Below are 13,731 nucleotides of genomic sequence, written 5' to 3' on the forward strand. Positions count from 1 at the left end.
TTTTTTTTTTGAGATGGAGTCTCGCTCTGTCGCCCAGGCTGGAGTGCACTGGCACAATCTCAGCTCACTGCAACCTCCACCTCCCAGGTTCAAGCCGATTCTCCTGCCTCAGCCTCCCAGGTAGCTGGGATTACAGGCACGTGCCACCGCACCTGGGTGATTTTTGTATTTTTAGTAGAGACAAGTTTTCACCATGTTAGCCAGGCTGGTCTCGAACTCCTGACCTCAGGTGATCCACCTACCTCAGCCTCCCAAAGTGCCGGGATTACAGGCGTGAGCCACCGTGTCCGGCTTAAGTTATAAGTATTTTAAATTATAAGGGTTTTTTGTCCATATTGATGGTACTTGAAGGTACGTGTTGATGATTTTAGTTAGAGCCTTTTCAGTGATTATGTAAAAAAGTACTTCAATTATGGCAGCCAAGTAAATGAACTCTAAGAAAACTTTTACCTCAAATATTCTTTACCAACATGATGTTGGTAAACAGTAAATTATGTTTACTAGTTTTGTATGATTAGCATATTTTTTTTTCAGTTTTCTCTTTTTTTTTTTTTTTTTTGCAGTGTCTCATTCTGTTGCTCAGGCTGGAGTGCAGTGGCACAGTCACAGCCCACTGCAGCCTCCCCCTCCTGGGTTCCGGTGGTCCTCCTACCTCAGCCTCTTGCGTAGCTGGGACTGCAGGTGTGCACAGCCATGCCTAGCTAATTTTTTTTGTAGGGATGAGCTTTTGCTGTGTTGTCTAGGCTGGTCTTGAACTCCTGGGCTCAAGCAGTCTGCCCGCCACAGCCTTCCAAAGTGCTGAGATTATAGGCATGAGCCACCACGCCTGGCCGGCATGTTTTTTTCTGATGATCATCCCTAAGTCTAAAAATAAGTTCAAGTTGTAAATGATGATTTCTTTTTAAAATTTGATGTGGTTACCATCTCCATATTGGCAAATCCACTGGACACATTTTTTAAAGTACTTTAGCCTGTCATTAGATTTTGAAACAGCTGAGTACTTCTGTTGTAGGACTTCTTCCTTAGTTCAGCTAATAGCTGAGTCCTTGTCACATGGCCACGAAAAATTAGGCTCGCAGGCAATTTGAAGGGGGAGAAAAATGGAATTTATTGAACAAAAAGGAAAAACACTGGGAAACAAGGACGCTCCACAAAGCCAGAGTGCCTGCTAGTGTGCTTCTTGCCTGCTAGTGTGCTTCGTGCCTGCTAGTGTGCTTCCTGCCTCGCAGATTGAATTCCAGCTTCCACTCAGGAAGAGGAGGGGCCAGGCTCCTCCCCACTGCAAATTGCTCGAACTTCTGTGGCTTCTCCCCAGTGTGCACTCCTCCCAGTGCACAGGCTGGTTGGAGTTTCTCTGGGGACCCCTTTCCACCTGGCTGTCTCACTTCTTTCTTCATGGAACGTTCTCTTTCCTTAGCTTCTTTTTTTTTTTTTTTTTTGTCCCAAGGCAGAAGAATTTTTCTTAGTACAGAACAAAATGAAAAGTCTCCCATGTCTACTTTCTACACAGACACAGCAACCATCCGATTTCTCAATCTTTTCCCCACCTTTCCCCCTTTTCTATTCCACAAAACCGCCATTGTCATCCTGGCCCGTTCTCAATGAGCTCTTGTGTACACCTCCCAGACGGGGTGGTTGCCGGGCAGAGGGGCTCCTCACTTCCCAGTAGGGGCGGCCGGGCAGAGGCTTCCCCCCACCTCCCGGGCGGGGCGGCTGGCCGGGCGGGGGCTGACCCCCCACCTCCCTCCTGGATGGGGCGGCTGGCCGGGCGGGGGCTGACCCCCTACCTCCCTCCTGGACGGGGCAGCTGGCCTGGCGGGGGCTGACCCCCACCTCCCTCCCGGACGGGGTGGCTGCCGGGCGGAGATGCTCCTCACTTCCCAGACGGGGTGGCTGCCGGGCGGAGGGGCTCCTCACTTCTCAGACGGGGTGGCTGCCGGGCGGAGGGGCTCCTCACTTCTCAGACGGGGCGGCTGCTGGGCAGAGGGTCTCCTCACTTCTCAGACGGGGCGGCCAGGCAGAGACGCTCCTCACTTCCCAGACTGGGTGGCGGCCGGGCAGAGGCTGCAATCTCGGCACTTTGGGAGGCCAAGGCAGGCGGCTGGGAGGTGGAGGTTGTAGCCAGCCGAGATCACGCCACTGCACTCCAGCCTGGGCACCATTGAGCACTGAGTGAACGAGACTCCGTCTGCAATCCCGGCACCTCGGGAGGCCGAGGCTGGCAGATTACTCGTGGTTAGGAGCTGGAGACCAGCGCGGCCAACACAGCGAAACCCCGTCTCCACCAAAAAAATTACGAAAACCAGTCAGGCGTGGCAGCGCGCGCCTGCAATCGCAGGCACTCGGCAGGCTGAGGCAGGAGAATCAGGCAGGGAGGTTGCAGTGAGCCGAGATGGCAGCAGTACAGTCCAGCTTCGGCTCGGCATCAGAGGGAGACCGTGGAAAGAGAGGGAGAGGGAGACCGTGGGGAGAGGGAGAGGGAGAGCAAGAGTGAGAGCGAGAGCTAGAGCTCTTAGCTTCTTTTTTATCATTGTCTTTCAATATTTATTATTCCTCTCTGGCTGTTCTCAGTTTTTCCTTCATCTTGTCTTTAAATGTGTGTGTTCTAGAGGCCCAGCCCTGGGCCCTCTTTTCATTCCCGAGTCCTCTTTCTCCCTGGTTGATAATCATGCCTAATAATGTTTTGGTTAGTTGTGCCTAAAAATGCATAACCAAATTATTTTAATTATGTTATCTGAGGCAAACTTTTTTTATTTTTATTTTTTTTTCTTGGAGATGGAGTTTCGCCCTTGTTGCTCAGGCTGGACGGCTCACTGTAGCCTCCGCCTCCCAGGTTCAAGCAATTCTCCTGGCTTAGCCTCCCAAGTAGCTGGGACTACAGGCACGTGCTCCCACGCCCAGCTAATTTTTGTATTTTTAGCAGAGACGGGGTTTCACCATGTTGGTCAGGCTAGTCTCGAACTCTTGACCTCAGGTGATCCCCCTGCCTCGGCCTCCCAAAGTGCTGGGATTACCGCGTCCGGCCTTTGATCTTAACAGTATACATAGAATGTATTCTGTTGTTAACAGAGTTGGTTTCAATATTGTAAAGACGTACCATACAATTAATACAGAGTAATCAAATTGTGGAAATATAAAAAAGAAAAACAAGTATTAAACTGTAGTTCTGAGAAGTAGTTATGGCCTTAAGTGTTAGAATAATTTTCTTAGTAAGATGCTGCCTTCTTAATTTTTAAGTTCTCATATATAAAATTATTTAATTTTTTAGGTACATCCATAAACCTACCAATCCTGATGAACCTCCAGTTGCTGAACAGCCCAAACCACTGTACCCATATCGAACAATTGGTTGTGTTTTCAACCATCAGATGTTCCTGGGAAATTGTCAGCCCTCTGATGCAGTAGAAACCTGTGTATTTGATTTGAATGATGAATCCAAATGGAAACCCATGAGTGAGGAAGCAATTAAATCCGTTTGTGCTCCTGGAGCTACAACATCCCTTCCTCCCTTTCCACCTCTGTGTGCATCCACAATTGACGCGTCAGTAACAAGTAATGAAATTGAAATGCAGCTGAGGCTCCTGGTGTCAGAACACAGGAAGGTAATTCACACTGAAATAGTTGTAGTTTCATACTTTTTTTCATTTATGTATTTAACTATTTTTTGGTGTGTGTGATAGTGCCAGTCACTATTCTAGCCCTGAACAAAACAACTACAGTCCCTGCTATTATGAAGCTTATAATTTTGAAAGTCATGAGAGTTCAAGTTCTGAGACTCAAAAATCTCCAAATTAATTAATACTTATAGAATGAATTACTTCCTCCTAGAAATGAAGAATGGTGAACTTGTTCACATCCCTTAGAGTCAAGATTTTTGCTGAATACCACTATTTGGATTTTGTCTTTGTGAAATGCTTATTCACATATTTGCCCCTTTAAAAATCCTGGGTTAGGCTGGGCTTGATGGCTCATGCCTATAATCCCAGCACTTTGGGAGGCTGAGGTGGGTGGATCGCTTGAGCCCAGGAGTTCAAGACCAGCCTGGGGAATATGGTGAAACATCATCTCTATTATTTTTTAAAGAAAAAATATGTATACTGGGTTATACTTTTCTCATATTCATTTTTCTCCCCAGGTTGGTTTCTGTTTGTTTCCATATTGTACTCAACTGGGTAGACGTCTGGCTTTAATTTGCATTTCCCTGATTACTTTTGAGATCAAACCTCTTTTTTTTTGAGATGGAATCTCTCGCTCTGTCACCCAGGCTGGAGCGCAGTGGCGTGATCTTGGTTCACTGCAACCTCTACCTCCCAGGTTTAAGCAATTCTCCTCCTCAGCCTCCTGAATAACTGGGATTATAGACATGTGCTACCATGCTGCCAATTTTTGTATTTTTTGTAGAGATAGGGTTTCACCATGTTGGCCAGGCTGGTCTCGAAGTGATCTACCTGCCTCAGCCTCCCAAAGTGCTGGGATTACAGTTGTGAGCCACTGCGCCCAGCCAGATCAAGCCTCTTGTCAAATAGCATGTAGATTTCCTTTGTAAAGTGCCTTTAAGAAGACATAAAAAGTATTAGTCATAAAGGAAAAGATTAATATATTTTAAAGACTTAAGCTCATCAAAAGAAGACATTAAGAGATTGAAGCTATGGGGTGGGAAAAGTTATTTGTAACACATATCACCAACAAAGGACTAGAATCCAAAATTCCTACAAAATATTTCTGATTCACCTTTTAGGGTTCCCTGTTCCACTCCTCACCTTGGGTGAGCCCTGTTTTCTGTGTTCTTAGAGGCTATCAAAGGCAAACTGATTTATCAAACATGTTCTCTGGGTTCCCAGTTACTCTTAGCTTTGGCCTCTAATATATTTCTTATTCACTTGTCAACTTATCAAAGCATTTAAACATATATTTTGGAAAACCTGGCATTTGTAATATGTTTTCAGCAAAAGTTGGTCAGGAGACCTCTGGTCCATTATATTGCTGGAAATGAATGCCCCTTATTACTTTTTCTTTCCTTCCATCACTTGTATTGGCTTTAGCTTTCTTTTCTTAGGTTCTGCTTACAAATAAAAGCAATATCTTACAAAAATTACTTTTGGCCAGGCATAGTGTCTCACGCCTGTAATCCCAGCAGTTTGGGAGGCTGAGATGGGTGGATTGCTTGAGCTCAGGAGTTCAAGACCAGCCTGGGCAACATGGTGAGACCCTATCTCTACAAAAAGTACAAAAATTAGCCGGGTGTGGTGGTGCATGCCTGTAGTCCCAGCTACTCGGAGGCTGAGGGGAAAGGAGCCGGGGAGGCAGAGGTTGCAGTGAGCCGAGATTGTGCCACTGCACTCCAGCCTGGGTGACAGAGTAAGACCCTGTCTCAAAAAAAAAAAAAAAAAAAGGAATTACTGTTTATAGAAAAAGAAAACAAAGCTGTGATAGATGCCAGTGTTGATCACTATTTAAGTTAAGGTGCCTGTAAATCAGCAGAAGTTCACATTTTGCCGCAGGAAAAGCATTGTTTAATCGTGGATCTTTGAGACCATTTGTGATGAGTTAAAACCTTGAATGTAAAATGAGGAAATACCAAAGATCCATTATGATAACCAAAATATCTAGAATTTTGAGAATTTTTTGTATTTGTAATATTATTATTTTTAACTTCATGTGTCCAGATATCAATAGGCCTTTTGGTGTTATAAATGGAATCATGGGCTGGGCATGGTGGCTTATGCCTGTAATCCCAGCACTTTGGGAGGCCGAGGTGGGTGGATCACTTGAGGTCAGGAGTTTGAGACCAGCCTGGCCAACATGGTGAAAGCCCGTCTCTACTAAAAATACAAAAATTAGCCGGGCATGGTGGCAGGTGTCTGTAATCCCAGCTACTCAGGAGTCTGAGGCAGGAGAATTGCTTGAACCTGGGAGGCAGAGGTTGCAGTGAGCCGAGATCGCGCCACTGCATTCCATCCTGGGCAACAGAGTTAGACTCTGTCTCAAAAAATTTAAAAAAATAAAAAATAAATGGAATCATGTTGTTTTTAACATTCTGTAGAAATATGTTTTAAGCTCCCTAAGGGCCTATAAAATGTCTTCATCTTTTTATCTCTTACAGTATATAAGTTTTATAGAGTACATGTTCAGTAAATATTTGTTTAATCACATAGAATTAATTTGTTGACTTTTCTCACCTCTGTAGTTCAGTTTATGGTAGGAAGAGTCAGTCTTTAGTAAACAGATTCATTCTTACTAAACTCTTTTTTATTTTATTTTATTTTTTATTTTGAGACAGAGTCTCGCTCTGTTGCCCAGGTTGGAGTGCAGTGGCACGATCTCGGCTCACTGCAAGCTCTGCCTCCCGGGTTCACACCATTCTCCTGCCTCAGCCTCCCAAGTAGCTGGGACTACATGCACCCGCCACCACACCCAACTAATTTTTTGTATTTTTAGTAGATACAGGGTTTCACCTTGTTAGCCAGGATGGTCTCAATCTCCTGACCTCATGATCCGCCCACCTCAGCCTCCCAAAGTGCTGGGATTACAGGCGTGAGCCACCGCGCCCGGCCTAAACTCTTTAAAGTTAAGTAAAATATCTCAAAATATAAGAATTATACCTGTCCTCCATATTAGGACTATTTCGTATAGTATTTTGTAGTAGATATTAGAGAAGTACAGGATTTGGAGACTGTGAACATCGTTTTGAATGTTTTTTGGTTGTTTCTCTAAAAAGTAAAATCTGATCACCTATAGTTCCTTTTATCTGATTTTTATTTCTATGTATCCCTATAATTATTATTAAAATATTATGATAGCTTTTAAAAATCTTTTCTTGGTATACATTAAAATAATCAACATTTTTATTTAGTTGGTTTTGAAAAAATTAATGTATTTCACTTTTTCTTTTTCTCTTGATTGCTCATAGGATCTTGGCCTCACTACTGTTTGGGAAGACCAGCTCTCCTACCTTTTATCACCAGCTTTGGCTTCTTATGAATTTGAGCGTACAACAAGTATATCAGCAGGCAATGAAGAATTTCAAGATGCCATAAGAAGGGCTGTACCTGATGGTCACACATTTAAAGGGTTCCCAATACATTTTGTGTATAGAAATGCAAGACGTGCATTTGCCACATGTCTTCGGTAAGGTGTAATTTACGGAATCATTTTTTCAGTTTAGGAATCTTACAGATCAGTCCAGCAGGGGTTTTTTTAATTTTCTTTTTTTTTTTTTTTTAACTCAAGGTCTTGCTCTGCTGCCCATGCTGGAGTACAGTGGCACAGTTATGGCTCACTGCAGCCTTGACCTCCTGGGCCCAAGTGACCCTTCCACCTCACCCTCCCAGGCAACTGGGACCACAGGCATGTGCCACCATACCTGGCTATTTTTTTTTATCTTTATTTTGTAGAGATGGGGGTCTTCCTATGTCGCCCAGGCTGGTCTTGAACTCCTGGGCTCAAGCAGTCTTCCCACCTCAGCCTCCCAAATTGCTGGGATTACAGGTGTGAGCCGTTGCACCCAGCCTAATCTGGTAGTTATTTAGAAATGACATCCAAGTCATATGGGAGCTTTTACAATGACTGACCCTCCTTGCCACAGATTTTGATTCATTTGGTCTGAAATGTAGCCCTAGGTAGTCTGGGATTATTTGCCCAGTGATTTTGGTGCAGTCTCAGGTATCTCTGATTTTGTTTGGACTATAAGGAAATAGTCTATAATTTGAATAGCTTGACCAAAATTACAGTGTCTTTGATAGCAGAGACAGAATTTGAAAAAATTATTTTATTTATTTATTTTTGAGATGGAGTCTCAGTCTGTCGCCCAGGCTGGAGTGCAGTGGCACATTCTCGGCTCACTGCAACCTCTGCCTCCTGGATTCAAGTGATTCTCCTGCCTCAGCCTCCCAAGTAGCTGGGATTACAGACGCCCGCCACCACACGCGGCTAATTTTTGTAATTTTTAGTAGAGGCGGGGTTTCACTATGTTGGCCAAGCTGGTCTTGAACTCCTGACCTCAGGTGATCCACCTGTCTCGGCCTCCCAAAGTGCTGGGATTACAGGCATGACCCACCACGCCTAGCCTGAAAAAATTATTTTAAATACTGATTTACTTGCAGATAAGGAATTAAAGTGTATGGTCACTTCTTAATTGAATAATTTTTTTTTTCTTAAACAGATCTCCTTTCTGTGAAGAAATAATCTGTTGCCGTGGAGACCAAGTGCGACTGGCAGTTCGTGTCCGAGTATTTACTTACCCTGAATCTGCATGTGCTGTTTGGATCATGTTTGCTTGTAAATATCGCTCGGTATTATAGGGCCAATATTTATATAAGATTTACACCTGTGTTTAATTGGAATTTTACACATTGTACATTACTTAGCTATTTAGAGGTTTGTTATTTTAAAATCACAATCTGGCTTGAATGGCATATTTCAATTTTGTATATACTTGACTGGTAATGTTTAAAAAAAATCATGCATTCCTTTAAAAATTAAGGCTGAAAAACTTGTATAAATCTCCCTGGAATTTAGTATAAGTTAAGTGTATATTCTATTTTAATAAATGCTACTTTGTTTACAGTTATCAGTAGTTTAAATATTAATATAAAATGCATTCAGTTTTCTTTACACAAACAGGTAATCAAAGAGATGTTTGTCTAAGGGTTTGAGCCCTAGACAAATCAGTATGATCATTACTTTTCACAGGTTAATGGAATTATTTTATACAGATTAGGAGAAATTAACCTCATGACAGATTTATTTATTGCATTGGTGAAAATAAATGTTAATGAATTACCACTTTTGTGGTTTATTAATGGCCCTTGGGATATTTGAGACTGTCCAGAAATTTATGGTTGGACCTTGAAGCAAGAGTAGGAAAAAACTAATACCAGAAAAGCATAAATATTAATAACCTCATATGAAAGTACATGAATCATTTAGAAATATTTATCACTGTGATTTGTTGTAAAAATGAATTGGGTATTTTAGAAAAACTTTATTATACCTCTGTTATGATACTGATAAATTGTGATCTTGCAGTCGATCACTGATTTTCTGTGGTCAGAGGATTCATTACTAGCCTCTTCATGGATTCTATCTTCTGAAACCCTTTTTTCTTTCTTTTCATTGTGATAAAAAAATCAGCATATATGTGACTAATCTAAATGAGAGATTGATTGTGTGAGACCACTGAAAACAAGCATATGTGAGTGATTCCATACTGATTTTTGTTTTAAAATTGAGCACATTTTAAAAGTTTTGTAAGGCCTGGCGTAGGTTTATGCCTGTAATCCCAGCACTTTGGGAGGCCGAGGTGGGTGGATCACTTGAGGTCAGGAGTTCGTGACCAGCCTGGGCAACATGGTGAAACCCTGTCTCTACTAAAAATACGAAAATTAGGCCGGGTGCAGTGGCTCACACCTGTAATCCCAGCTACTCAGGAGGCTGAGGCAGGAGAATCGCTTGAACCTGGGAGGCAGAGGTTGCAGTGAGGTGAGATCGTGCCACTGCACTCCAGCATGGGAGGCAGAGCAAGACTGCATCTCAGAAAAAAAAAAAAGGGCCAGGCATGGTGGCTCACACCTGTAATGCCAGCACTTTGGGAGGCTGATGTGGGTGGATCACGAGGTCAGGGGTTCAAGACCAGCCTGGCCAACATAGTGAAACCCCGTCTCTACTAAAGATACAAAAATTAGCTGGGCATGGTGGCATGTGCCTGTAGTCTAGCTACTCAGGAGACTGAGGCAGGAGAATCGCTTGAACCAGGGAGGCGGAGGTTGTGATGAGCCAAGATCGTGCCACTGTACTCCAGCGTGGGCAACAGAGCAATATTCCATCTCAAAAAAAATGTTTTTTATAAGTTAATTTTAAGTAGCTAGGCATGGTGTCACACACCCATAATCCAAGCTACTCGGGAGTCTGAGGTGGAAAGATCGCTTGAGTCCACAGAGGTGGTGAGCTAAGATCGCGTCACTGCATTCCAGCCTGGGTGACAGAGCAAGACTCTGTCTCAAAAAAAAAAAAAGAAAAAGAAAAAAGTGTGAAACCTGATTCCTCAACTTATTTTAAAATTTTATATATTAAAAAAAAGTGTTAAGTGAACAAAAGTAAACTTTAAAAAGAGTAGCAATTCAACTTTTTGCAAGAAGCTGCATAATACATGATATGAGGGGTTTGATTGCCCATTTAGCACTTCTGTGCATAGTTCTTTTCATTTTTTTTAAGTTTTTTATTTTTTCAAAGAATCTTTGTTCACTCTGATATGTGTAGTTCTTAATTTAGTTGCTTTATCCATTGGTCTTAAGAAAGTAACTCTATACCAGTTGGCTATCCAAGTTATTAATTCTTTTAATCACTTTAATTCACCCCTACAAATAAAATGATTTCGTTTTTCGAAAATTAAAATCTAAAAGTGTCTTAAAATTTACTTTTTGGGCCAGGTGTGATGGCTCACACCTATAATCCCAGCACTTTTGGAGGCTAAGGCCAGAGGATGGCCCAGGAGCTCAAGACCAGCCTGGGAGCATAGAGAGACCCCCCCTATTTCTCCAAAAGAATAAATCTACTTTGTTTTATTTTTATGTATAATAAATATTCAATTTGTTTAAAAAGTCTGAAATATTATGATCCCTCTTCTACAATTTTCATCAAAAATGGTAATCAGATGTTTCTTGTGAGACTGACATGACTGTAGAAAATTAGCAAAATAATAATTAAAGCTTTTTTTATAGCATAGTGGTTCACACCTATAATTCCAGTACTCTGGGAGGCTGAGGCAGGAGAATCTCTTGGGTTCAGGAGTTTAAGACCAGCCTGGGCAACACAGCAAGACCCCCTCTCTACAAAAAATTTAAAAAATTAGCAGGGCGTGATTGTGCACACCTGTGGTCCCAGCTGCTTGGGAGGCTGAGGTGGGTGAATCACTTGAGCCCAAAAGATTGTGCCACTGCACTCCAGCCTGGGTGACAGAGCAAGACCCTATCTCAAAGAAAAAAAAAACTTTTTAAAAAAGTTAAAAAAAACCACTCTTTTGCCAAAATTACAAAAAAAGCTATCAACAGAAAATTGCTTGTAATTTTCAACTTTTGAGACAAACTATGAGGTGTGTACTAAGAGACAGACTATATTAAGATCAAGGCTGTATTAACATTGAGGCTGAGCTTCCCACCTTATTGTACCAGAGTAACGTGTATTTCAAATGCGCTTTTGGTGTAAACTCTGTAATAAATATGCTTTTTATGCACCAATAGAGTCTGGCATTAATATTTTTCTCTAAAGACTTACAAGGTAATTTTAGTGCATTTACCACTAGAAGTCTGCTATTCTTTTTTCTTTCTTTTTGAGACAGAGTCTCACTCTGTTGCCCAGGCTGGAGTGCAGTGGCACAATCTTGGCTCACTGCAACCTCCACCTCACAGGTTCAAGCAGTTCTCCTGCCTCAGCCTCCCAAGTAGCTGGGACTACAGGCACACGCTACCACGCCCAGCTAATTTTTTTTTGTATTTTATTAGAGAGGGGTTTCACCTTGTTGCCCAGGCTGGTCGCGAACTCCTGAGCTCAGGCAATCCACCTGCCTTGGCCTCCCCAAGTGCTGGGATTACAGGCATGGACCATCGCACCTGGCCTATTCTTCTTACTAATAATTTTTCTTTTTCTCTTTTTTTTTTTTTTTTGAGACGGTTTGGCTCTTGTTGCCCAGGCTGGAGTGCAATGGTGCAATCTCGGCTCACTGCAGCCTCCGCCTCCTGGGTTCAAGTGATTCTCCTGACTCGGCCTCCCAAGTAGCTGGGATTACAGGCATGCGCCACCACACTTGGCTAATTTTTTTTTTTTTTTTTTTTTTTAAGTAGAGACAGGGTTTCTGCATGTTGGTCAGGAGGGTCTCAAACTCCCGACCTCAGGTGATCCACCCGCCTTGGCCTCCCAAAGTGCTGGGATTACAGGCGTGAGCCACCATGCCTCGCCAATTTTTCTTTTTAAGAATTAAATTTACCTTGTATATTTAGCTGTCATAAAAGTTGTTTTTCAATTAAAAATGTAAAGTTTAAAAAACATAATGTCTCCAAGGTGTTGTTCTTGACAATATGTATGCCAACAGTCCCCTCTATATTATATATATGTATTTTTATATATGTCTATTTAGTTAATAGAAAAATATCAGAAACCAGAAACTTCATTTTTCATTAGTCAAGCATGAACCTATTGAATAAAAATTTGAGCACAGCCTGGTCAACATAGTGAGATGGCATCTCTGAAAAATAAAAAAACTGGGGCCAGGCGCGGTGGCTCATGCCTGTAATCCCAGCACTTTGGGAGGCCAAGGCGGGCGGATCACCTGAGGTCAGGAGTTCGAGACCAGCCTGACCAACATAGAGAAACCCTGTCTCTACTAAAAATACAAAATTAGCTGGGCATGGTGGCACATGCCTGTATTCCCAGCTACTCGGGAGGCTGAGACAGGAGAATCGCTTGAACCTGGGAGGTGGAGGTTGCCGTGAGCTGAGATCACACCACTGCACTCCAGCTTGGGAAACAGTGAAACTCTGTCTCAAAAAAAAAAAGTGCAGGGGGCGGTAGCTTAAGCCTGTAATTGGGAGGCTGAGGCGGGCAGATCACCTGGATCAGGAGTTCAAGACCAGCCTGGCCAACATGATGAAACCCCGTCTCTACTAAAAATACAAAAATTAGCCAGGCATAGTAGCCCACACCTGTAATCCCAGCTACTTGGGAGGCTGAGGCAGGGGAATCGCTTAAACCCGGGAGGCGGAGGCTGCAGTGAGCCGAGATTGCTCTCCACTACACTCCAGCCTGGGTGACAGAGCGAGACTCTGTCTCAAAAAAAAAAAAGGAATAAAGTGTGTCTTGCTAGGTAGACAACACATAGTTGAATCTTTTTTTAATCCAGTCTGAACAGTTTCAGCTTTTTGATTGGATTAAGTACATTCACTTTTTTTTTTTTTTTTTTTTTTTTGAGATGGAATCTTACTCTGTCTCCCAGGCTGGAGTGCAATGGTGCAATCTTGGCTCCCTGCAACCTCTACCTCCTGGGTTCAAGTGATTCTCCTGCCTTAGCCTCCATAGCTGGGACCACAGGTGCACACCACTATGCCCAGCTAATTTTTGTAATTTTTGTATTTTTGGGTATGGACAGGGTTTTGTCTTGTTGGCAGGCTGGTCTCAAACTCCTGATCTCAAGTGATCTGCCCACTTCGGGTTCCCAAAGTGCTGAGATTATTGGCATCTGCGACGGCACCCAGCCTCCATTCACTTTTTTTGGCCAGTGGCGGTGGGAGGAGTTGGGGGAGGTTGGAGTCTCAGTCTGTTGCCCAGTCTGGAGTGCAGTGGTGCAATCTCAGATCAACACAACCTCCACCTCCCAGGTTCAGGTGATTTTCCTGCCTCAGCCTCCCAAATAGCTGGGATTACAGGCCTGCACCAACATGTCTGGCTAATTTTTGTATTTTTAGTAGGGACAGGGTCTCACCATGTTGGCCAGGCTGGTTTCAAACTCCTGACCTCAGGTGATACGCCTGCCTCGGCCTCCCAAAGTGCTGGGATTACAGGCGTGAGCCACTGCACCCAGCCCCATTCACATTTAATGTTATTATTGATATGGCTGGATTTGTGTTTGCCATTTTACTTTTCCCTCGTGTTTTTTTCCCCCTTTGTTTCTCCCTTACTGCTTTCTTGTTCTATTTAAAAAAAAAAAAAAAAAAGATCAGAAAGCACCTGCAGGTCTATTGC

The 13,731-nt window shown here is 43.0% G+C and overlaps 1 protein-coding gene across 3 annotated transcripts in view; it reads left to right on the forward strand.

Moving 5' to 3' along the window:
- The window catches only part of CEP76 (centrosomal protein 76), a 41,871-nt gene that overhangs the window by 22,266 nt on the left and 5,874 nt on the right, over nucleotides 1-13,731 (forward strand). For 2 of the 3 annotated variants that reach the window (XR_008673578.2, XM_019013981.3), the window contains exons 10-12: nucleotides 3,269-3,602; nucleotides 6,911-7,128; nucleotides 8,162-8,277. Coding sequence is in view for 2 of the 3 variants with exons in the window: in XM_019013981.3 (XP_018869526.1) it covers nucleotides 3,269-3,602; nucleotides 6,911-7,128; nucleotides 8,162-8,277 (668 nt within the window). In the remaining variant the exon portion in view is untranslated. Of the gene's footprint in view, nucleotides 1-3,268; nucleotides 3,603-6,910; nucleotides 7,129-8,161; nucleotides 8,570-13,731 lie in introns of those variants that run through there. The other variant, XM_019013980.4, reaches the window with a different exon arrangement.

This window comes from Gorilla gorilla, chromosome 17 (genome assembly GCF_029281585.2).
Source record: "Gorilla gorilla gorilla isolate KB3781 chromosome 17, NHGRI_mGorGor1-v2.1_pri, whole genome shotgun sequence".
NCBI classification, from domain to species: Eukaryota; Metazoa; Chordata; class Mammalia; order Primates; family Hominidae; genus Gorilla; species Gorilla gorilla.